This window comes from Nipponia nippon, unplaced genomic scaffold (assembly GCF_047370975.1).
Source record: "Nipponia nippon isolate SJK-2023a ecotype South Korea unplaced genomic scaffold, ASM4737097v1 scaffold_8, whole genome shotgun sequence".
Lineage (NCBI taxonomy): Eukaryota > Metazoa > Chordata > Aves > Pelecaniformes > Threskiornithidae > Nipponia > Nipponia nippon.
Window position 1 is genome coordinate 48,113,476 of NW_028262402.1, and position 26,438 is coordinate 48,139,913.

The 26,438-nt window shown below is 39.8% G+C and overlaps 1 protein-coding gene across 1 annotated transcript in view; it reads left to right on the plus strand.

Annotated features, from left to right (window-relative positions):
• Positions 1–26,438, plus strand: part of PGM5 (phosphoglucomutase 5) — a 75,514-nt gene that overhangs the window by 45,229 nt on the left and 3,847 nt on the right. The window contains exons 7-10 of the mRNA XM_087741611.1: positions 1,439–1,554; positions 9,624–9,759; positions 10,740–10,923; positions 17,010–17,144. Coding sequence (XP_087597737.1) covers positions 1,439–1,554; positions 9,624–9,759; positions 10,740–10,923; positions 17,010–17,144 — 571 coding nt within the window. The remainder of the gene's footprint in view (positions 1–1,438; positions 1,555–9,623; positions 9,760–10,739; positions 10,924–17,009; positions 17,145–26,438) is intronic.

Consider the following 26,438-nt stretch of genomic DNA (forward strand, 5'->3'; position numbering starts at 1 on the left):
TCTGCCTCTAAACTAGAGACATGGAAACCGAGTTTAGGATTAAACATTTTGATAATATTTTTTTCTCCAGGTACCTCTAGCTCTTTTCAAATAAGTATCATCAATTCTTACTCTATCTCATTTAAAAAACAGTCTTTTTAGATGTAATATGTAAGTATAAAAATGAACACCTAGGCTGAATAGGAGGAGACTTAGATAGCAAAGGATATTTGTTACATTAAAAAAAAGTGGATTTGGAGACTTAATACCAGTGCTGATTAACAATTTCAAGATTTCAGAGAGAATACTTAAGGGCTGAACTGTCATATAGGTACATTTAAGTACCAGGTTTTGAAAGGGTCAGTATTTGCGTATTTGGACAGTTCATCCCATCTACCTTACACGCCTTGCTTTAAGACAGAGCAATGGACCATCTGAAAACAAGTGTCTCGCTGTTGATCGTGGACATGACTGCTTTCGCCTTGACACATAACTTCTAGGTGGATTGTCTTAAGCGCGTTGAATCCCACTTTAATTGATCTGCTTTGCCTGAGCTTGACTGCAGTCAAAATTACATAAGTTGTCTCACGTCAAGTATTCTTCTGTGGGGGTGGAATTTAGGAAATGTTTGTTAGGTGTGGTTACTGCAACAATCCTAGGGAGATTGTAAGGTCCTTTTGAGGCAGTCAGATTGCTTGACTATGTCTCAAGTCTTATTTTTCATATTAAAAACCAGTTGGCTCTGAAAATCCTAGGCATACAATGAAAACAAGCCAATACAATTAGAAACAAGAAGAATGGTAATATTCATTCTGCATAAATCTTAGTTTTGTAGTGGGTTCCTTAGAGGATTTGTTTTTTTCTTCTTTCTTGTTTTTTAGTCCAAGAAAGGATTTTTTCATTATAGTTTATAACAGGAATAATTACCAGTTAACAACCTGGGGAAGGGAAAGCACATCCAGCTTATGTGGTGGTTTATTTTGGTTCTTGAAAATACTGGCAGGTCAGCCAGCTAGTGGGAATATTTCATATAGGTGCATCAGAGGAGACAGGGAAAGTAAGTTCAGACTCAGGTTGAGACTGGGAAAGCTTTTTTAGAGGAGAAGCTGCATCATGGAAACATTTCTCTATTGTCTTGGCTTTGAACACATGGACAGAAGTAAAAGTGTCTTTCAAGCGTATAGGTGTTGGCCACCTGTGTTTTGTAAAGGAAAGTACTTCAACATGATGCTTTAACTTGCATTGAAATATTAGTGTAACAAAACCGTGCACTCTAGTTGTAACAGTTTCTTGCTCAGTAACAAGAGAAATATACTGGTAAAACCTATTGAGCTGTGGTCCTACATTTTCCAAAATACTACACTTAGTGTATAAACATACCTAGGTTCTGGTTTAAGTCAGGTTCTGAGACAAAAAAGCACTGTCTTAATCCTGTGGTGTTTTATTGTGTCTTTTCCAGAGTGGCAAAAATAATGAAGGTTCCTGTGTATGAGACACCAACAGGATGGAGATATTTTTCCAATCTTATGGACTCTGGACGTTGCTCGCTTTGTGGAGAGGAAAGCTTTGGCACTGGTAAGTAATACGTAATCAAAAATTTCCACCAACTTTCAATGACAGCTTTTAATTTTCCTGGGTGCCTCAAGTCAAAGCCAAAAGAATCATGCAAATTAACTCTGTCTTGTGCTGGAACAGAGAACTGTCAGTCGTTCACATCTGGAGGGTCTTCTTGCAACTCTGGTGCCCAGTACCTTGATGTATGAAAAATGTGGAAGGTAGACATTCAGAAGCCATAGGTAATCTTATCACTGCCCAGACAGCTTTTGGAGGTGCCTGGCATTCTCCTCTGACTTGAACATAATGCAGAAGGGTCTCACTGGTTCCACTGTAATAGTCTTTTCACAGACTGCAACAGCATTTGGAGGGATTTTGCCAGTATGGAAAAACCTCATGTTTTTTCCTAATGTGATTCAGCGTACAGGATATGAGGATTGGTACATCTAATGATATGTCTAATCAAACCTGTTGCAGGTGTGCCTTTTTGGAGCATCACAATTACCAAAACTCAAAATCATAATTAGAAGAAATTCAGTTACATGTCAGCATCTGTGTTTTCCCTAAGTATTTCTCCCTTATCTGTCCCAAGAACCAGTCAAACAATAGAATGTAGAATGAGAGACAAATTTGAGCCCTCATGAATTCAGTACTGACAGGAAGCATTAGAGCAAATGATTAAAATATGTAGTCTGTAAATCTGCACAAATGTGGTTTTGGTTTATGAGAAAACCTGAATAATTTCACAGTGTTTCTTTTTTTCTTTCTTGGATTCTGGCACAGAAATTCTTTCTCCTTTTTATTTATTAGTAGGGTTATGTTTCAACTGTTTTTGAATGAGCACATATGAGAATAACTTAACCATTTTCCTGGCTAACAATTTATTCTATATTTTGATGTGAGTTCCATGGAGTTCTTTATTTTGGTGTATAATTTGTTGGCTACAGGTTTTCCTAGAAAATAATTTATCATGCAGTAAAACTTTGTTACAAATTTCATTTTGCTTTGATTGAGTTAAGTCTAGTGTTAAGTTTGTTGGTTAAGGTCAATCAGAGCAGAATGCTGTTTTTTTAAAAATGAGGATACCTTTAAGCCATAGATATGCCACTTTATGTGTTAGCCTGTCATTAACTGTCTATAAGTGTCTGAATGGACTATGTTGGAAGAACAAAAAATGTGTTAGATTTCTTTGGGTGTCTGTCTGTAAAAAGTAACAGAATTTAAATTAATAATGAATGCTTGTTGTCTTTCTGTTGTGAATGGGAACCAACGTCCCAGGATGAGCAACCTGGATGCCTTGGCTTAATTGCTGTGCCTGGCACAGGTTTGTATTGCCTGGAATGAACCTTTTGAATAGATACCTTCAGGGGGCGTTTCTGCAAGGTCACTGAGGGAGTTCTAACTTGGAGAGAGGGGCAGGGAGATCTTGTACCTTTCCGAAGATACTGCCATTTGTTGCGGTGTGTTGTTAGACTATGTCTCCATTTGCCCATGAGAGGTATGGACTGGGGAGTTTTCAACTCTCACTGCTTTTTGATGCTTTTTCACCAGGCCAGTTCTGTACCCCTTCCCTCTAAATAATGAAGTTCTTCCTGCTCATCCAAAACCAAATATTTCCATGAAACTTGAGTGGGTCTTGAGACATCAGTGTGGCCTCATTAGCACCCAAATTATTTGGAAAAAACTCCTGCCTTCATAATCATGCTGAAGAACAGGAAGTGTGGATTTTGACTGGAAGGAGCTTGTAGGAGTTTGATGGTGAGTTCCCATAGGCTGAAGTACATCTGGGTACCTTAGGCCACAGAGTGCAGCATCTCCTGCTGCATGCAGTTTTATCTGTAGAGGTATGTAAAGCAAGCAGGGGTGGCCTCTATGTGCCATAGGCCATGACAAACCACTGCCTCAGGCCTGTTTCGGCTTGGGAAGTAAGGCTCCTAGACCATCTTCATCTGGTGATGTTGAGCACAACTCTTGCAGATGCTTCCTGTCGCAGGGAGAAGCGAAGAATCTTTGGTTGCTTAGTAGAAGCCTTGTCTCCTTTGAGGAGCCCTGCTATTAAAATTTCATGGTGTAGTTACAAAAAAAGCGAAACAGCAAATTTCCATAGCACATTGAAAAGGCATGTTCAGGTCTTGCTAAGCAGGCTGTCCCAAGCATTGGTGGACTTTAGCCCTGCAGATCAGTTATATAGGAATCAAGTGGTCTCAGGGCTTGATCTACTGAAACACTGATGGCATTGTGATCTGTGTTGGCTCAACTTTATCACCCTGAGTAGCAAATGGTTGTTGAATTTGGGACAGAGGGATGGGTGTCTCACAGAAGTCAAGGAAGGGCCCCTGGAGTTTGTCTGTTCTTCTAGGTAGGCAAGATAATTCCTCTAACTTCCCCCTGTTCTTACACTTTACTTTTTTACTTTGCTTGTATCCTTCTGTAGGGCCCTAAAACAATTGCATTTTGTACTATAGCATCTCTTCCTGTTTTGCAGCTCTTGTCTCCTGACCTCAGACCAGTCTCTGCGTTTGTAGCACTCTCTGTGTTCCTGTCTTAATCTGGTTCTCCTATGCTGTAATTAATTCTTCAGATTCCTGATAAATTCTGTCTCTTGTGAATTCTAAGGGTGCTTGAACAATGTATTGCTAGCCAGCATGGTTCTGGTCAGATGAGCTTTGTTGTACCTGCAGAGCTTCAGTGCAGAAGGCCTCCTGACCTCCCATTTAAGCCAATGCCATCTAAAAGCTAACCTGAATTCTCAAGATGCAATCCCATGGGCATCCAGACAACTTGAGCACTAGGTTTAAATTCCTCAGTGCGTGTGTAGTTACTGTGTAAATGAACCGTGACGGTGCCTACAGGGCAATTATGCAATGACTATGATGCCTCAAGTTTGTTTTTCTCCCTGCCTCAGTTTCCTTATCATCTTTCAGTTCGATGCAGCTGTCTGAAAATATCTCATATGCCAGGAGGTTTGTTTGTAAAATGTGGTCTGGTCTGTAGGTGACCAATACTTTAGCGATGTAAGCTGTTTTTAGCAATCAATATTTACCTTATTGCGAATCTTTTAGTAATGTCCTAAGCTGCGTGACCCTCACAAGTTTCTGCCAGTATTGCGCATTTGAATCAATTTTACAGCTTTCCCCTCAATCATATCTGTTTAGGGAACTGAAACTTGGCACTTCTTTAGCTTTGAGTGTGAAATATTTAAAGAAATGTACCATATAGCTGATCGGAGTGGGAAACTTGCTGTTCTGTGCAAGAGAAAGGGGTTTTACAGATCCACAGTCTATTGTCAAACTAAATGAACAGCCCAATTGGAGACCAATTGCTTGTGTACCCAGGTAATCCAGCTCAGCTGGAATTTCCAAATAATACAGAGGCCTGATTTTATAACATAAGGGATTCTGCTCTGGCAAGTAAATAAAAGCAAATTTTCTGCTATAAAAGGAGAAAAGATTTTGAAAACATCCCATAGGGCTGTGTTTCCCAGACTTGTTGTCTGGCAGCTGATCTTGGAGCTCAACCAGTGCTTTAAAAACTTCTTCCATTTTTGTAGCAGTGTGGGGAGCTTGTCAGATGAGGTTAGTAGCTTTCTGGTTCTATGACTAATGCCCAGGACACAGTTCAGAGAAGGGCGTCAGCAGCAGCAATTAGTTTCTAAATTTCATCAGCAAACTATTAATCAGGATTAGGAGAGCTGTGTGGCTGATTTATCTTTCTGCAGTTTAAGCCACTTCAGTAATTGCTACATCTTTCATAAATTTCAATGCTTCATCTCTGAATTTCCAGATGCTATTAACATCAGCTGCCTTCTCCTGCAAGATTATGTAGAAGAAGAACTAGTGGAAAATACAAAAATGTGCTGCTGCTGAAATGAATGAAAGCCTTAGAAGAGCTGTTTGGTTGTATCTGTCACAGTAATACAAATCTAAAATAATCTCATTAACTTGAATAAAGGAACAGATCAGAATGCCCCTAAATCTCCATTTGCCTGAAATATTGTCAAGTTTCAGATTGCTGGATGATAAATTTGTAAGACTCAAAGTGTGTGCAAACAAAATGATTTACTGTGAGTATGTATACTCACTTCAGTCAGATTTTTGTTTTAAGATTATATTTACGGAATGCAATACGCTAGGCAGAGATGACTAATTTAGGGAAAAACAATTACATTTTCTTCATGCGTATGACCCTCAGGGCTCACTGTCTCTATCAGAATTGGAAATCTCAGATGCAGAATAAGGTAGACATCTAAAAGACAGCCTGCATGCCCAACAGCTTTCCAATATCAGAAAAACCATAATATGAACATTTTTGCATGATCTTACGTTGTTTCTCAGGCTACTGCCTCTCAAAACTTTACTTCAGTTTAAGCCTGTTTAAACTGAGTACTTCTTTATGAATGGGAACATGCTCTGAGAGCTTTTCCCAGATTGTTTACTCTGAGCCTGGACATAGCAATTGACTGTTGCAGTAGTAAAAAATAACTTTTGCTACTGTTACATGGAGAAATATGTGACAAATTAACTTAAAAATAAGTTGTTGAAGTAGTTGCAGTTATTACAATTTCCCTTATGATGGCAAATTAAATATAGTGGGATAATCAGAAAAATATTTGTTGACTCCTCTGTTCTGTTGTCTCTTTCTGCTTCAGCTCCTTAAACAGAGTCTGGAATTCATTAATGCCTTGGATGTTTCAATTAAAAATATCACTGAGAATTATCCTGAAATTGCCGAGAGCCCTCAGCAAGCCAGGAGGACTATTATATTAGTATTGCAATCTCAGGAATACACAGTTGTGGGGCACCTTTTACTTGATCCGTTTGCACAGGGCAACTCTGCCTCTGCAGATCCATGACAGTAGATACAGGATCTATAAAGCAAAGAAGAATGGTGTTAGCTGAACTGAGGCAGCAGAATGAGCTCCCTCCCTAGAGTTTCTACCATGTCAGCTGGGCAGTAGGAATAAGTGAGAGAGAGAGCAAAGACACCTACAGACAACTGTACAGTAGGTGAAAAACAGAGTTGACTAACAGAGTTGCAGTAATAGATTTTCATTTGCTAAAAGAAAGAAGGGCACTAAACAGAACAACATATGTCCATATAGTAACCCAGCTGGTGGATATGCTGGTGAAAGAAAGAGGTGGAATAAACAAGTTCTGAGAAATCCCAGTTGTCAATTTTCCTCCTATTAAGAATAACAAACTGAGGCACTTCTTGGGCACACAGGATTATTGTCCCTGTACTCACATCAGGCTAGTGTTTTTAATTGGTGACTTTTGGTTCCAGAACAGCTGGGTTGTTTCCAGCTTTTCCATCCAGACTTTTGCCTCCGGGTTACTTTCTTCCAATGCTTTCTCTTTCCAGAGAGAAGCAACAATCTGTGTGTCCTCCTGAAGGACACGCAAGGACACAGCACATGCTAAAGCTGCTAAATGGATCAGAAGAATGATAAGTGTACACACTTATGCCTCTTCGTAGAGATTTATGAGCTTAAGCCGTGCCAGAACAAGGCTTAGAGCACAACAGAGAGCTTTCCAAAAATTCTTCCGTCCGTGTTTCACCGGACCATTTTGGTTCAGTGAAACATGCTCGAACTGTTTGTTAAATCAAAACTCATCTCTTCTTTGGTGTTCAGTTCAGACCGTTGCACTGATATCATGATGTATAGGCCATTTTGCTGAATGGATGCTGTGCCTTTCACTGTACAGTTCGTTGGCCTGCAGTCTGCAGAGTGTTACACAACAGGAGAATAAATGGTCGTCTACATTGGAACAAATTGCTGAGGTGTTCAGCTCAATACCATGTCTCCACTTCTTGATGGTGTCTGTTGAGGCACTTAAGCTGTTTAAGTTGCTGGCAATATCAGCAAACGAGATGGCTTTTTAAGTGAAATTGAATTTTTCAGTGCTAACGATGAATGGCTGAAAGAAGAGGCAAGCAGGTTAAGAAGGAAAGCAACAGCCATGGTGGGGTGAGCTTGCTGTTACAAGGGCCCTGCCAAGGCCCCGGGGGCTCCCCCACCCTGCCCACAGCCCAGGACCCCATGTCAGCCCCCAGGGCCATCAGCCCCTGCCCCAGTGATGCTGTAGCAGGGCCGGTCTCCAGATCCAGCTGAAATAGTAATCTGCATTTAGTTAACTCTGTAGTAGTTAACCTGCTTAATGTTAGATTCGGGGTGTTGGAGGTCTACACCCCCAGGGCTGAACATAACACAAGAAGACTAAGGGGGAGGCAGAGCTGTGGCAGACCCAGGACGATGGGCTCTTAGCAGATGTGTATGAGTAGCAGCTGCTACCGTGACTGTTGCTGTCTCCCAGGAAGAGGGACTCCAAGTCCAACGCAGCAGCAGTGACTGGAAGATGGACATCAAGACTGAACCCTAGGAATCACAGTGGCTCTCTGCATGTCTTGCTGTTTTCCTTATATGTCTTTAATTTTCTGTTGACAGTTTTTCTCAGGATTAACATCTCCAGTGCATCAATTTATATTATGGGAACCATGTCTTCCGCCAGTAGCAAAACAGAGCCATTTTGACAGATGACTGTAAACCTTAGAGGCTGTTTTGTAAAGCCACAGCACTGCAAAGCACTCTTACTGCCACAGGATTTTTGTGTTTGAGGAGGGAGGATATTTCATAAAACAAGTTTTCAACCTACGACTTTTTAGATTCCTCTCTGGAGGATTTTGCTAAGTACGTTCTAAGGGTACATTCTAAGATAGTCCAACTGATTGCCTCCCTGGTTGGTAGGTAATTCATGGAGGAAACAAAACTTGCGGATTACTGCACTTGCGTTGTACTCAGGGTTTCAGTAATGTGTGACTAGACAGAAAGTGATAAGGTTGCAGCTAGCAAACTTCAACCAAATCTAGTACTGTTATGCCAGAGCAATGGCCACGTATTTGATGTCTCTTCAAGATTCTTGAGTCTATTAGCTTATGTAGTTGTCATCAGTATCTACTGAGTGTCAGATGTCTCAGATCTTACTTCGTCTTAATTCTCATGCATGCTTCCTTGTGATTTTTTGGTAATCTGGGTTAGATATATATTGCCACAGAAGCTTGTTCTAAATTATCCAAAAGGAGAGCGCACTTGCTGAGATGACCAAGAAACTTGCCATGAAACAGTCTTTTGTTAGAAAATACTGATTTTGTTCAAACTTTTTGCTGATTGATACATTCCAGTTTTAACAGGCAAAGCTTAGCTACACAGAAATATTTCTGGTTAAGATACATTACATGTCTATTGCAGAGCAGCCTATTACTCCAAGCTGGCACTTTGGCTTTGGATATGGGAAGTGCAAGATTATGTCTGTGCTCTTCTGAATTCAGATAATAGACTTGAACTTGTGCCTCCCATATCTGAGAGTGTGTGCTAAATCCTGTGGGGTATTCCAAAATTGTTCATAGTCTCCATTGTTGGATCAATTTCTGTCTTCATAAAGGTTAACCTACGAACGGTTTTATATCTGAGCATCCAAACATCTTTACCACTGAGAGGTATGGAGAAATATCGAAAGGGGGAAAAGTGCTATTCTCTGGTTTGTTTTTTTTCCAGAAACATTTTTTCAGGCTCTCATTTTTTGTCCTGATGGGAGGTCATGAACATTCTGGAAATCTTCATCTTTCATGGAATGGGAAAACTCTTTCTCTGCAGCTTGACAGGTGAACATGTGCAGAGACAAGGAGATGCTGTTGAACTTGACTCACATAACTCAGAACATTCTGGTTCATGGCCAAAGGTTTGCATATGTAGCCCAGTTCTGCAAAACAGTACCAGAGGTGTGAAAACACCCTGTAGGTCAGTGAGCAGGAATCATGACTAAAAATTTTTTTCCTACTTTCCAATTTCTATTCAAATACTTGTACATCTTTTTATTTAACCTTAGGAGTACAGACTTTGTCATATATAAATAAATTACATTTTAAACATTAGTTCTGGTTGTCCGTCTGGAAGATACCAGAGTTGCCGAGGTTAGTACTGTTGATTACTGTTATGTGACATACAAAGTTAATGAGACATTTGCCCAGCCTCTTTACCTTGTTTTCTGATTTGCAATGATACCAAATAATGTGCTTTACGTATGTCTTTTTAGGGTCTGATCACCTTCGAGAGAAAGATGGACTATGGGCTGTGCTAGTGTGGCTTTCAATCCTAGCAGCTCGAAAGCAGAGCGTGGAGGAGATTGTCAGGGATCACTGGGCAAAATTTGGCCGGCACTACTACTGCAGGTGAGAAAAATAAGGAAAAGACAAGGAACTTATGCAGTTGATAGGACAATTCTGCTATAACCATGGCTTGTTGAGCTGTGCTGAGCTGCATTTAGGTGTGCATTTGCTGTGTCCACAGAATGAAAATCTGCTACAGATTGCCACTGTTCTGTAGGCAGGTTTTTTCTGATGAGTAAGTGGCAGCAGAAGTTATTTACTTACTGAAGGAGCAGTGTGTATATGTCACTTCTAGTATGTGAGTAATTGAATTTTTTGATATCGAATGGCAGAAAGATTTGAATTATTTGCTTGTGGAATCTGTAGGCATAGCTTATTACATGGTGTCGAAAAAAATTAAAATCCCAGCAAGATTTACTCCTGCATTTGTTTCCGTGTGTGCTTCCATGTGACAGTGTTTCAGTGAGAGCTGGAACTATGCCTACTTTTAATTCAGGAGAACACCTCCAAAGATCTGAACATTTACTCATTTTTATTAAGGTCTCAAAAGGGTGAATTCTGTCATTTACATCTTAGCTTCTGCCTCTGTCTTTCTCTCAGAACAGAGTTAATCCACAGGAGTTCACACATCCGTAACGTCTTTGCACACAGCTGTTCCTCAAAACTTGTAGCAAAGTTTTCTCTGTTTCACTTGGCTGTTGAGCACTGCACTGATTGTGTCCTTAATCTCAGAAAGGTAGCTGTGTATCGATGACACTTTCTACACTGCTTTAGAAACCATGCTTTTCCAAGTGATTTCTGTTGACTCAGAGTCAGGTGGCCAGTGTAGAACTGTGGTGCACACACATAATGGTCAGATTGCATAGGACTTGCATGCATGTGCTGGTTTAATTTGCAATCAGTACTTTAGTGGTCCACCTCTGATTTTTGAAGTAAGCAGTAGCTTGCTAATTGTGAGTATACTGAGTTCTGTGAAAGCAGAACTCTTTTCTCAGCTGTAGAGGTCTTACTTCTTGGTTCTACTTTTTTTATATGTGTGCAAGGTTTGATTATGAAGCACTGGAACCCAGAACAGCATATTTCATAATGAGAGACCTGGAAGCTTTGATCACTGACAAATCGTTCAGCCATCAGCAGTTTGCTGTGGGTAACAATATCTACAGTGTGGAAAGAACAGACAGCTTTGAGTACATAGATCCTGTGGATGGCACTGTGACCAAAAGACAGGTATGGCTGTAGTGATGGAGTAGCAAAGTTTTGCAACTGTCATATTGTCTCTAACAGTGTTGTTTCAAACGGTCAGCTGGCAAGCATCTCCATTTATTTATAGAATGGTGTTTTATTTGGTGTGATAGATACCGCATTTCCTACTTAAGAGTAGCTCAGTCTGGATAAGATAATCCACCTCTGGTTGAGCTTGCACTTGCTGTGCGTAACTGGAGGCAGTAGTGTCACAGAGAATGTAGGAGGAGATGGAGTCCCTGTTGACAGTAATGCACATATAGGGAGGGTTCCCTTTCCTGAACAATGCAAAGTGTCGTGCAGAAAGACAGTCTTGCCTTTCTCTATTTTCTATCTGAAATCTCCACTTGCTGTACATTACAAAAAAAGTTTAAATTTTCCTGCTCTTGGTGACCCACAGGGTTGCGTAATTAAGGCACAATATCTGTTGTAGCCAACAGCATGCAGAAGACTTTAGGTGATTGTGCCATATGTGGGCATGTTTGACTTCTCTAGCCCAAATGACCAGTTCTGTGTTCCTTCTGGGCTGTGTCCATAATGAGATTCCTTAGCTATCAAGAACTGCAGTTCAAACTGAGACTCCAGTGTTTTGAAATTCATGATGTGCTCAAAACTAACTGTGTACTTTTGCCAGGTACAAATGTATATTCAAACATCTTGAATATGAGCTATGACTCATATTAAAATGTGTTCTGATTTTATGCAGTTTATTTTTATTGTCCTAGTTTCTCTGGTTTGTAAATTACTTGACCTGACCAGACCCTAGCAAATGGTATTACAAGCCATTAAAACTATTGTCATGCCATTCTGCTCAGAGTCTTTATAGTTTCCATTCATCATTGCATCCAGAAAATATAAGCAGCCCACCTGCCACTGAACTACTCTCTTTGTGCATTTTACTGCTGAAACAAGATATGAGGATATTGTCATAGCCAAGTCCACTGGAAAATTACAGGCACGGCAGACTTGTGGCCCTTGTACTTTTAAAAAGCAGCTTGTGAATTTTCAGTGCACTTTTCTTTCCCATAATTTTCATCCAAAGCCCTTGTCCTAAATTGGAATATAATTGCTAATCATATCACCGTGTAACACAAACAGACAAACATGACTTGGCCTGTTTTCAGATGGACTTTGAAAGTGAGCCCATAAAACCAGAGAGCATGTCTGTCTTTTCATAGAGAGAAGCACGTATTTATTGAGAATACAGTTCAACCAGTTCATCTTTTGGCAAGGACACATTCCTAGCCCCATGTGTCTGCAGCCTCAGTGGGATTCTCCAAGCACAGTAATATAAGAGAGGACATTGATCCATGCAAATGAAACAACAGTTCACTGCTGCCATTCTCCTCAGGTGGCTTGCTCTTCAAGTAAATGCACATGCCTCTTTCTGACTGTCATGAGCTTCATGCAGATTTTCCAGCTATGTTTTCAGGAACCTGTTCAAAGTTTTGTTCCACCAGTAGGTAGGGGAGTGAGATTTATATTCAGTGTAACTGCACTATGTCCCATGAATGAGAAGCTGGCTACATGAATAATTAATCAGTGTTAATAAACAGTAGGTTCAGAAAACAAACACAGCAACAACAAAATAGGCAGCAAACAGTACGGCCAGACCGTAGCTTCTAATTCATTCTATTGAAACCCATGAATATTGTTTATCACAGTGCAATAAAAAGGCATAAAATAAAATGAAACTTCCTGCCATTCTTGAAGACTGTTTTAATTTTTAAAGTCCTATTGTGCTAGCCTTTGCACAAATGAGCACATAACAGTGCTGCTCCTGAGAATCCTGCAAGCCAGGAATGGGACCAGTTGCATTTTTGTGTGAAATTTGAATTAGAAGCATGAGAAGCCCATTATAATGCTTAACTTTGAGCTCTTTAATTAAGCTTTCTTACGTTCTGAGAGTGACAGAATAAAACTCTAGAGCTTTGTTATTGAAAGTTCATTAATGTTTTCTCCTTCCTTCGTTAGATTTGGGATGCAAAGGGCTCTGCACGTAGTCTTGGGGTTTTTTTGCATTTCAGTTTGAGCAAGAGTCAGGAAACAGGCATTGAAAAAGTTGGAAAAAAGTTATTTCAGATAACTCTCCAGAGATAAGGCAAAAGTTCTTCTCTGTTCAGAATGATATTTCAATTGTGTGTCAGCAATGAGGTATTTCCTGTCAGAGTGGCGAGTGTGGCCTGCTGTGCCTAGGGCACACTCAAGGGTCCGTAGAGGAGCAAATAAAAATGGTGATAATCGCAGTGTTTTGAAGTATAGCCATTTTACGTGCTCCTAATCTATGTATATGTCTCTGTGTATAATATATTGCTGCTAGGCTAGATTTTCTACTGGTGTTAGTCCCTGCTGTTATGCTTTAACAATGTTTTTTGAAATCCTAAGGTATTTTGCTTTAAGTTTGCTGCTTAGTCTTGTTGCTGCTAATGTAGTATGCTAATTTATTATTATTTATTTAATTATGGAATTGGTAACTGGAAAATGCCCCAAACCACTGAAAATGAAACAACATGGTATGATAGGTAGTAGATATAGTTTTCCGACTGCTTCGTACATACTAATACATCAGTATTACTGTTTAACTGGATTGTAATGTAAAAGTGAGAAATCCCTGTGAAGCTCTCTCTCCATCGCATCAGCTTCAAAGCCAGTGGGTTAACCATGGAACATAGTTTTGTTTCAGAGTTTCCACACAGCTCATTAATCTCCATTAGCAGGCCCAATTTGCCTAAAATAAATATCTGCAGATGTTCAGTGTGGGAGCAGTACTGAACCTTTTCATCTGCTTGCTCCCAGAAAAAAAAATTATCTGTTCCCATAAGAAAACATTATTCTTGTTAGTGACAAATAGTGTGTCCTGTTTTATTAAAACTGGAAGTTATTCTGTCCTGTGGGCTTTTCAGTGTGTTACTCTTCTTTCTTTTCCTCTTGTGTTGGTTTATAAGTTCTGCATATAAAATTTTATGTTTCATGGAGCTGACACCTCCTATATAAGAAATAGCAAATATGTGGCTTTAACGGAGCTTATGTCAGGTGAAAAAATACCATCATGAAAAACAGTAAGGCAGGCTGTTTGTGATTTCACCAGCTTGCTTTGACCTTGCTGACCACAAAAGCTCAAAAATGTCAAAAAGGAAAACTTTTATATGTTAGACTGGGTATTCTCTAACAAGTGGGGAAAAACTGTTTGGTTTTGTCTTTACACAAGATGCAGAGTCACAGGTTATTTTCCAGGCAATGCTTTTTCATATTTATTTGGTAACAGTGTTTTGGCTGGGTTTTTTTGCTTTAACAAATATTTCTAACTCACAGCTTTTAGGTATAATTTCCAGAAAACAGTGAGGAATATAATAATTTAATAGCTGTCATTAATTTCTGTGGCCTTCCTGAGTGAAAAACTTTGCTAGTGTTTAAATCACTGTTTCCAAGGGAGAGTCAGAAGTCAGATTTTTTGCTGCTGGGCTCTCTGAAAAATGAGTTAAACTACATCTCCAGGTGCAAGTATCATGACTTTAAAAGCTGACTTTGACAGTCCAGCTCCAAAGGCCATTGTTTCCCTAGCATATGATTTCTCCCTGGCACTTAGGATTATTGTTTTTAAGGAGTACAGCCACTGTGTCTCTGTAATTCCCTTTTACAGAGTATTCTCAGCTGTATAGCAGGAATCCTAGTCTTACAGACAAATATTAACTTTCATCATGCGTGTGTAGAAATCAGTACTGTTGGTCATGTGTCCCTGAGAAATGCAAAAGGAATAAAATAATAAGCTCAGAAATAGTATAGTGAACTGTCTGAATGCTGGTCATGTATCTATATACGTTGCATAAACATCCTAAGTGCCATTAATAAAGATCATAATTTAATGAGTGGTGAGACTTCAGATGTGCTAAACCAAGTAGCAATGTGTAATGGTTATTATTGCCAGATAAACATGGAATATGTGGAAGAGTATTTAAGTGGTCTTGCTAGTCATGTCTTTGTGGGAGCTGCTAGGCCTGGCAGCAGCATGTAAAATGCCCATTTAGTCTTTGAAGAGGAAGACACTAACATGTTTGTGCTTTCATTTTGTGCAGATATGTTAGACTCCCTTCCTCCTCTCTTAAAGCTGATTGACATTAACGTTCTATGCTTCAAGCTGCTGGTCCTGGGTTTGGCAACCATTCGAAACAAGCTATACCCAGAAATGCAAAACTCTTCAATTTATCTTCTTTCTTTTCGCTGTCATAAAGTTAAGTGTAATGAGAAATCAGCAAGAGACAATTCCTTGCTCACAGGATCAGGTCATAACAAACTGCTGGTATAAGTCTAGGCATCCCAAGATGAAATCTTGTTTCCGTTGGAATCAATGGCAAAACTCCCATCAGCATCAGTTGAACCATCTTATTACAAAGTTGGCTTAATAGCAAATATTAGAAAAACATGCTGTAAAGCTCAATCTTCTGAATGTAAACTATTGCTATTTGTCACTTACGCTGTACATATTGAGACTACTAGGTAAATTGCCGATACATGTTAAAATTAATATATAATACCATACTAGCAGCTAAAAAAAGTTTCATGGTATCACCAAAGCTAGAGATGGAAAATACCGCTTAAGCCATCTAATCTAACCCTTTATCCATGTGGGATATTTTCCTGTTGTATATTTTCTAGTGTTAATGGGCATTACACAGGAAAGACATGGACCTGTTGGACTGGGTCCAGAGGAGGGCAACAAAAATGATCAGAGGGCTGGAACACCTCTCCTATGAGGACGGGCTGAGAGAGCTGGGGTTGTTCAGCCCGGAGGAGAGGAGGCTCTGGGAAGACCTTATTGCAGCCTTTCAATACTTAAAGGGGGCTTGTGAGAAAGATGGGGACAAACTTTTTCTCAGGGCCTGTGGTGACAGGACAAGGGGCAATGGTTTTAAACTAAAGGAGGGTAGATTCAGACTAGATATAAGGAAGACATTTTTTACAATGAGGGTGGTGAAACACCGGAACAGGTTGCCCAGAGAGGTGGGTGCTGAAGATGTTTTGGCATATACCTGAGGAAAGAAAGGTTTCTACTTATAGTTTAGAATATTGGAGCACTGTGTTCCTAACATCAGTGTCTTCTCAAGCTGCTGATAAAACTGGAAGAATAAAATGCGTCTCTCTTAATTCTCTTCTCTCATTTTTTAATGGTGTACTGCCCCTTAAACAAAAGTAGCAAGGATCTCAGTTTATGCAGTGGGCATTTACCAACAGCAGGACTAAAAGGGGAAATAAAGTTCAGTGGCATAGCAGTGGTGGCACTTAGCCTAAGGGTACCATTTACAGACTGCGTGTTAGTGCAGACTTGGTACAGTATTGAAACACTACAACTCTTTAACTGTCCAATTTAGTCCTTTGGCCTTAATGGCCTTCTTGTACAGAAAGTCTGTCGACTCTGGATCCAAGTAGGTGTTCTGTAGAAGAATGTATTCATATATACAGTATGAAAGGGGGGTGAAGGAAAGAAAAAAAGAGGTGAAGGTGGAAGCAAAGAGCAAATTCACAGTTAATGAATAATTAATCCTTTTTATTCTACACACAGTTAACGTGTGTTAATTAGTGTACTTGAAAGTAATTAACACCTTAAGTTTCCCAAGTTGTACTACAGACTCTTGTTGAAATTCTTGTAATCAGATATTGATGCATGGTCTTTGAGGGGTAGCACCTGATCCTGTCTTTTGTATTCACTACTCACAACTGATTTTTAATCCTGGGATCCTGTAGCTATTTCTTAGGCCACTGATCCTTGCTGATCTTATAACTATTTCTCCAGCCGTTGATTTTGTGCTCTGCCACACAGAACAAGAACAAATCAGCTAAAGAAAATAAAAACAGCAGTAAGAGAGTCCTTGTTATGAGGACTGGGAGGGAATACACAAGATCATTTCCAGTCTTTAAAGGGGGGGAAAGAGTAATAAATGAGTAGTCCAAAGGTACAGGGAAAGAGGAATTGCATCCAAATGACTCTTTCTTTCACTTCTTATTTTAAAGCAGGGAACTGTGATTTGTAAAGGTACTGCCACCTTCCATATATGCTGATCATTCTTCTCCCATAGGGGCTGCGGATTATTTTTTCAGATGCTTCCAGGCTTATCTTCAGAATGAGTGCTTCTAGCCATGTGAGAGCTACTCTCCGGATCTACGCAGAGAGCTATGAAAAGGATCCTAGCCAACACAATAAGGAACCACAGGTAATGCAATAGAATTGTAATAAGTCAATAAGTAATGCACTTCCTCTGCAATAGCAATGACTACAGGTTTTCATCTTTAATCAGAAGGAACACTCAGCACTTTGATCCCTGTTTACTGTGTTTGTGCATGATTTTCCTAATCATGTGACTGTACATGTTTTGAGGCAGGACCAGCAGATTTAATGTGTGTTTGTGTAATATCTAACACAACAGGAATGTCAAGGGCTGAGAAGCCTGGTGATAAATGCTGGGCAATGACTTTTAGTCTATTAAGAGAAGCCATGCTACTTTTAAATTTTCACTCATTTTTTTTTCAAATGTTGTAATCTGAGTTATAGAACAACAGTAAAAAAAAGATAATTCTTTTTCAAGCAACTTATTTGGGGATCACTTAGTTACAGCATCCCAGGGATTCCTCACTATGAGAGTACAGTTAGGAAATTGCATGCCAGAGTCTAAACAATGTAGGGATTCCTTGTAAGGGAAAGACTTGCAGCTGTCTGAGAATTATCTTGTATCATAACCAGACTCTTTCCTAGGAAGAGTAAAGGTTGAAAGCAAGTTGCAGTATAGTCCAGCAGATGCATAAAACGATTCGTAATATAAATCACATTTTGAACTCTCAGATTTTTCGCAGTAAAACACCTTCATGCTGTGATACACAACAAGAGAGGACTAAGGATGTTTCATGGAAGAGAGGATAAGCATTTGGCTTGTCGTAAATCAAAACCCTGTAGTTTGAAGTCCCATGTAGTTGTGTATTCATGACTGGAATGTAAATGCAAATTTCCCAAAACATAAAAGCTGACAAATGCATTTGAACCCTAGGTAAATGTTTGGCATTGTTTTTTCACCAGATTCCCACCATAAATTTAGCGAGTTTCTTCTTACGCTGTTCAACAATTGTCTATCAGTCATGAAAAGTGCTTCAGTTTTTCCAGAAATGTTGCAGACTCCATTCCTGCAGATATGATCTATTGATTTTATTTGCTTTTTCTTAAAGTAATAGTTTGCATCCTCAGTAACTCCTTGGATAGAATACTTATAATGTTAAGCCTCCAACAGAGTAAAGGACTGTTTTTTAGCAATTTTATTCTTTTTCTGTGCATCTGGGTTTAGCCAGCTAGCAGGGTCATAAATGTATTTTGACCAAGGAAGAACACTGCTACAACTCCATTCTCAGTTGCTACTGTATTGGGTTTATTTGGCAAGGTTTTGGTGGCAGTGGGGCTGGAGGGGTTGCTTCTGTGAGAAGACACCAGAAGCTGCCCCCATGTCGAACAAAGCGAGTTCCATTTGGCTCTTAGATGGACCCACCACTGGCCAAAGCTGAGCCAATCAGCAATGCTCATAGCCCCTCTGTGATAACATACTTAAGAAGGGTAAAAAACGCATGCAGCAGCAGCAGGGAGGGAGGAATGAGAATAAGTGGGAGAAACAACTATGCAGACACCAATGTCAGTGAAGAATGGAGGGGGAGTGATAGAGCGGCTTGGTGGGCACCTGGCAGCCAGCCAAGGTCAATGCACCAGAGCTATGTCAACTTCTGTTACAGCACAAATTGTTTATCAGTTGCAATTAAGCTGACCATTTTAAATATGGTTCTCTGTGCCATGTAGGCAAGGCATAGATGAAAGGAAAATAAGTCATGGTAAGAGACAGACTAAGAGTTCGTTTTAGAGGTTTGCAGCGGACTTACAGTAACCTTGTGATATGTGACACAAAAATTGTGATCTGAACATGGTTCCTGTCTAACAAATCCCCCCCCCAAAATACTAGAAAACAATAGAGCATATACTTGCAGCATTCATCTAGCTAAACTTTTGACTATTTAATTACAAATGAGAACATGCCATTTCAAAATAGAATCCTTTTTGCATCAACGGATTGTTCTACTTGTTACAAGGTATGCAACATGAGAGAAATGACATGCTGGCAGAGTTTAGCCTTTTGTGTCTCCTAAAGTAAGCTACGATCAATGCGCAGTATTTAACACTTGTTTTTTTAAATGAGTGGAAAATAGCAAATGTTCTCAGTGAATCTTCCACTTGTGAACAGACTAGATTGAGGGAGCAGAGGCTATCCTCAGAAAATGAGGAATGTGCTGCCCTACTGTTACATTTCATCTCTGTTTTGCATGGATTTGCTTGAGAGAGGTGCATAAAGTCCACTGCAAGGTCTAGTGACCTCACCAGCAACACAGACTGTGTCCAGGGAGCAGCAAGAACAGGGCTGCTGCACAAGGTGATAGGAGCCAGGCACCCAGAGCAGCGACAGTGCAGGCAGTGCCCACAGCAGGGAAGTGGAGCAGGCAGAGCAAGGCTCTGGTAACAAGCTTCATTGACCATCCCAGACAAGGTAAGTGATGGGTCAGGTTCAGGGTCCGTCTGGAGCCGCAGGAGATGGGACCAGAGACAGGGCTGGAGACAAGGCAACAGTGTGGGTCCATCCATGAGACAGGGTCAAAGTCAGAGCTGGAGGCAAGCTATGATGTGCATCCAAGGAGTCCTTCAGGAGAGAAGCTACCTATAGCACAGGTCTGAGGTCCACCCAGGCAGCAGAGCCAGACATGAGTCTGGAGACAAGCACTCCTACCGCATAGCTCAGCCAGGGACTAACACCCCTAGGGTAGGCTGAAATGGGCTGTGTGAGCCCATGGGCAGGGTGCAGCAGGGGATCCTCAGTGGAGACTGGGCAGGGCCAGTAGGGCTTATCACTGCCTCAGGGCTTTCAGAGTCTGGTCTTTTATTCTAGACACCAAAAGGGTGTGTTACTCCTAGGGACAGAAAAAAAAGCTGGAAGATTTTTTTCTATACATGTACCAGAGCCTGTCAGATTGTTACATTTTTGGCTGTTTATCCAGGATATTCACTGGTGAACAGATAATACCAGGAGTGGAAAAATCATTGCCTTGAAACTTGTGGCAGTGACTTTCCTGCATTCATGCAGTGCAAACAGCCATTTTAATATCCAGACTGCCTCAGGAAATACATAGTACTGTAAATACCCTCCTCATCTCTTGCCACGTGCACAAAATCTGGGACAAAGAGCAGTTTCATCTTGATTAATGCAATAAATTCCTTCTTTGGTTTCTCATTGTATAGTATTGCCCAGTTCCTACTGCTCCTCTTTCCTTGCCCTGGCTGGATACATTGCCAACAACATGAGGGCATTAGGACCTGCAAGGTCATAGATTGTATCCCACAGGCAGATGGTGGATTTCAAGGGAGTACATAAATTTGATTTCAGGAGATCCTCATGTTAGTACAAAAATAACTAACAATTTCTCAGGAGCACATTAGATAACCTTCAGTGGAATATGGAGAAGGGTGTGAATAGCAAACTCCTTTTTCAGAAAACAGCATTGCTGGGGAGGGGTGATAGTTTTCCTGCTATTGTAATTCCTTTATTGCTTAGTTTGCTTTGAGATTCATACTGACACGTGTATGTCTAGAAGAACTGTGACAGATTTGTTTCCTATTTGCTTTCCATAATAGGCGCATAGTCAAGATATTCATAAGTGACCAGTTATTCAAAGAGCACTGACATAAAGAAGTATGTAAAGTATATGCCTTATATAGTATTTAAGGAAATTGTTATATTTGGGATAAATGCTTATTTTTCTTTAAGTGTAATTGATCTTTGTAATTGGGTAGATGACTACATGTAGCTTCTGTGTCATTGCACTCTGCGTGGAACAGCTGATCAGGAAAAACTCTCTTCCATACTTTTTATACGATAAACCAAGACACAAAGTATTTGACGATTGGCTGCTTAAGTAGATGCTTCGTTGCTTCTGCTCATTGGACCACCTCCTTCCAGTACCTTCTTTTCATTGTTTACATAAACAAGTGGAAGATGAATGCTTTGCATTGCTCCATGTTTTTTCCTGGTGACAATTCCAGTCAATACCTGAAACAAAAGGCAAAACTACCTTGAGGCATCCTTTTGGCTCTTTTTCACAAGAAATAAATTTCTGTGTCTTAATAGACAACTCATTTATATTGGAAGTTACAGTGCCATTTTGTGGAATCATTGTGGTAACTAGCTTGAGTTTGCCTCCTATCAGCATCCCTTTTTTTTCCCCTTTCCTTTCAGACAAAGCCTCTTCCAAAATTAATCAGCCAACTTTTCAGCAGTTTTCAAGTTTTTCTAATTTGCTTCTATTCTCTTTGACAGTGTAACTGCTGATGGTGAATCTTCCACAGATAAGCAGAAATCTAAACTACACCTTCCAATATGCATGCTGAAACATGCATATTGTCCTGAAACACCAGTATGACATTGGGGCACTTTTTGAGTTAAGCTTTAACTGAGACATATTGTAAAGACAATATATACAAGTACATTTCTTCTACAAACAACTGTTCACTTGAAATGGACAGAATTAATCATTCGCATTAGAGGTGCTATACTTCTGTGGATGACCATAACTCCTTTTCCACAAAAGGTTGGACCAGATGATCTTTCAAGGTCCCTTTCAACCTGGGCTGTTCTATGATGAAACCTTGTCCAGAATAAAATTTGGACAAAGATCTGTAACAGTGCTCAATTTCATCCAGGTTCAACTACTGTGAGAGTGCTAGCTGTAGGCCCTACTTTGATTTGATACCCAACAGAAAGCCTGACATACTTTGAAGCACTGTTGGGGCTGCTCAAAGCTGTGCCTTTTAATTTTGGCCCAAGGGAGCCATTCGAGTGAGTGGTGCTCAAGTGAAGATCTCCTCATACTTTGTTGTGCTTCAGTGCTGTGTAACTCTGCATGAGTCTTACGGGAAGAGCTGATTTTCAGGCCTTATTGCCTTTAAGTATGTATTCTTATTCAGAAACATTAGAGCTTCCGTAAGAGCATTCTTGTAAGCAGACAGAAGCAAGGCTCATAAGGACCTTTTGTTCCAATTTATATGTAGGCCAAACAGTAGCTACTCATGACTGTAAGGGTCACCCAAATCTTGTTTTAGTAGCGTCTTTCATACAATTAATTGGTAATACTTTCCACATAGAATAAATTAAGCATAGGAAACTGCCTGATCAACAACATAAGAGTCCAAGGGAAAGCAGTAAAATATGCCAATAATTAGAAGTTCAAGGTCATAGATAAATGTGAATAGCAGTGGCTTCTGGCTGTTGAACGATCCATTGAAAGAAATTAGCAGAAGCAGCTTCATGGTCACCTGGGAGATAAGGAGTGGCTACTTTTTGTCCATGAGTAGTTCAGTTCTTCCTCTAAGTCAGTATCAACAGGAGTGAAAGTCAGGAGCAATAAAGAAAAATGACCATCGTGCTCTGTGCAAAGTTTATTAAAAACAATTCAATGTAAGCATTTTAAAATTACGTAATTCATAGTGATGGTGCAATCTAGTTCTAAAACAAAGTCTTGAAAGCAATGCTCAATGCTTTTCTAAAACTGGAATGTTCCCCTTAGAATGGAAGACGAGTCTGTTGATGTTCCTTGTCATTGGGGATGCGCCTCATCACTGTGCATTCCTGAGAAATTTGCTTTCCAGCTAACTTGGAATATTTCCTAAAAAGACTATTTCTTTGGGTTTAACCAGTCAAATAGGCATCCAACTAGCAATTCCAGGAAATGCAGTTCATTATAACAAATGACAAACTGATATCTGAAGTCTTGAACCTTTATGCATGGGTGTGTATCTTTTTCTAAAGCTAATAGAGTTATTGGCTGTGCTAAGTTTTAACACCGATGGAAAATCTAGAGATATCTTCAACAGGCACGAAGTACAAAAAAGGTTTATTGACCTTTAGGCTCATTTATAGCTTCATTTTATAGATGAACTCATTATTCATTATTTGCAGATCCCAACACATGGTTAGTATCTTCTTGTCCTTTGTCTAGCTACCTGGATATATTATCAAACTTGGATAAGACGCAAACAGGAAGTCATATATGAAGACCGAGAAAGAAATGACTCATTATGCAGAGTTGTTTTGAATTGTTTTGTTTGTAAATCCAGTGCGTCCTTCAACAACGTGGTTGTACTGCTGTTGCAGGATAAGTGCCCTGGGAATAGTGTAGCGAATAATCTGAATTGTTCTGAATGTGGACTAACTCGCTCTGTTTACAGTATGTTATTATTCATTACGTGAATTGCAACAGCATTAAATTGGTGTTGTCATAGACCTATGCAGTCTATATCAGCTAGTCTTTAAACGGGATGCAGTGAATCACAAATGCTGCAATTACTTTTGCCAAAGACTAGTGAACTACGTGCTAGTTAGCTACAGAATCATTAGATTAACAGCAGCCAAGCAAAGATTTTGGGGCAGGAGTTGCTTCTTTGTGTTTTTGTCCAAAAAGGCACGCCAATTAAAAGAAAAATCATTGGGATAAAGAGTGTCTTGATAATCAAAGACTGAATTTCTGAAACAATTTTTGAATGGCAAGTAGCAGAAGAAAAAAACAAACTGATTTTCAGGTGGACTGTGGTTGGCATATGAAAGGATTATGATTGTATATGATTGTATATATATAGTGGTTATATAAAGTGGTTGTTTATGGTGTGAGTTTGTCCAAGAGCAGGGAGCTGAAATCAATAACCCAGAAGTCCTTGTGTCCAAAAATCTGTCAAGATGCTCTTGCAACCCTAAGCACAAGTGCAGTTTGCTAGAGAATTACTGCCTCTTTGTTTATTTTTGAAGCACTGGGTCTTTTAGCATGGCTCTGGTTAGCTATTAAAACATACAGTATGGTCCAGAGAAATCATATAAAGTTTTGCCTTTGCTATTAAAATTTGTAAGATTTTCTTTGAGGGGACATGGAATATGGAGATTTTCATCTGTTTGATCACACTCTCAGGTAACACAGCATGTTGGTGCTGTTCAGGTAATTTTGCTTCTGATTCTGCCCAAAGCCATACAGTGAACAAATTTTAAATCAGCTGAATCTGGAAAGGAAAGTCTGTTTTCCTATTACATAGAAAAAATACTTCAGTAATTATATTTCATGAATCAAGGAAATGAGTTCATTAAACCTAATCTTCACTCAAAGCTTTTTGGATATACCAGAAAAGAACGAATCTGTTGCAAATGTAGATGCTTCCATGCACCACTCATTTTACAGTTTCCTCTGTCTTTTTCACCCCTCATGCCTGCCCTCCTCTGTTGCTAGGGGCAGAACAGCTGGCCTCTTGACCTTTATTGCAATTTTATTTGAGTTAGCAGGCAGACCATGCACAAGAATAGATAGGGCAGTTTCCTTTTTGCCATGGCGAGTGTGCTGCTTCGTGGTAATAAAGTGAACACCACCAGTGCTGTGGATGTTACAGAGCCAGACCAGTTTGTTCCACGAGGAACCAGGCTATCCAGGTTGCTTTAGTGTTTAGTGTTGCTTTGTAAGTGTATTGGTTTGACTTTTAAACTACATTAAAGCCAAAGGAAAAGCTCCTTCTAACAGGTAAGGCCACCAAAACATGTTTTGGGGGATTTGCCCCTCTCTTCTGCCTTTCTCTTTCTTTCCCTAAGTTCATGTGATAGTGATTCTATTGCCCAGATTACAAAGGGCTAACAGCAGCTTTAAGCAGTCACATGAAGCAAAGGAAGATGATGTGGGAGCAGGAAGACGTAAGAAACAAAGGAGTTATTTCTCAATTCTTCTGTGTCCTTGTCCCAGGACTTAGAGCTGTCTCAGTTACCCTGACCTCTGAGCAACCGTCTGTGTAATGTTTAAATGATAAAAAGAGAAGGACTGAGAATGAATTTAAGTGTTAGGAGAGAAAAGGATTTCTAGCCCATGCCTGAAATGTCAAGCCTTATCATAATTTATACAACAATAATACCACCACCTAGCAATTACAGCTTTTGGTGACTTCAAAGCGTTCTGCAACTGTGTTTTTCTCAAGGCTACCTTTATGAACTGAAAAACTACTTTAATTGATACTAAATCTGATAGACCAGCAGCTGAAGAGGTAGAACTTGGGGTTTGACGGCAGTTTTTAGAGAGGGAAGATGCAGAGATGGAAAACACTTGGCACATCTTCTATCTTTACAGAGCTCCAAAAGTTAAACTATAGCCCTTCTTTGACGACTTCATGGTATACTAACCCACTTATTTATGTCTTTTTAATTTTGAGGCATTAATAATTGTTCCAGGGAAGTGAATTCTTCTGGAACATGTAGTACTATGCCAGGTCTGCCTAGCAATCTTTTGCAAGGTATGAACATTTGTTCTGAAATAATTACTGTCAGAAGTGTCATTTTGATTATTAATAATTCAGATGCCTATGTAACAGTCACACAAGGTTTAGCCAATTGGTGCTGAATCTTTGTCCGCAGTAGGACATTCTTTAAGACTGTCTAATTTGGATGGCCTTCCATTACCTCTCTCTGTGGTCCCAGAATACAGGGAGCAAATGGTTTAGTGTTTAATGTTTTACAAATACTGGCATATATACAAATAATTGACCCTGTGTTCCTAGTGCTCCACCCTGTACGTTCACTTGGATATATGTAAAGCTGAGAGAGCTCAAAATAACACTGGTGGACATCATGCTGTATGCAAAATGCAGATCAGTACAGTAAGAGAAGACAAAGCACGTCTCAGAACTATAAAAGAGAGTTGTAGTTACCTGGTGTTCACTAAATGTTTGGATCCTATTTGAGAGTATTACCATTCTCTGAGCTTTTTTTTGTTTTATTTTTCCCAGATAAATTCTGCAGAATTCTTTTCACTGATGAGACTGCTGGGGCAACTTGTTTTTGAGACTTACATTGGACTAGAAAAAGTGAATTTGAGACCTATGGGAAATGTCCATGCCTAGACTATGTAAAACACACCCAGATTTGATTTTCCTGATAAGATTGAAATTCAGTGCAGGCTCGGGGAGAGACTGAAGATAAAATATTCACAAGCTTTCCAGGCAAAGTCTGGACAGATGATTTTGCATCAGAACTGTGTGAATTTTTGATGAAAGTTGGCAGGTTTTAGCATAAGTGCTACATATAGTAGGTTTTCACAAGGTGTTTCTTGATGTATAGATGGCATTTGTCCACCTATTCTGAGAAAAATATTTTCTAAAGCCAAACTCCAGACACATGCTGAGCTTTTAACCTGCAAGCAGGTACATTTCAGCCCTGCCTGAGCCTTCGATAAACTGGATGCATCATGAAGCAAATCTTATCTGAGAACTTGACTAGAAGAAAGGGAGTTGTATGGAGTTTTCTTGCAAGATCACAGAGAGGAGAAATGCTACATGAGCCAGGCAGGAATGATAAACCTCTGACAGCTCTGGTACAGATTATTCCCAAGAAAAGGGCTTTTGATCTTTATTTGCCTCA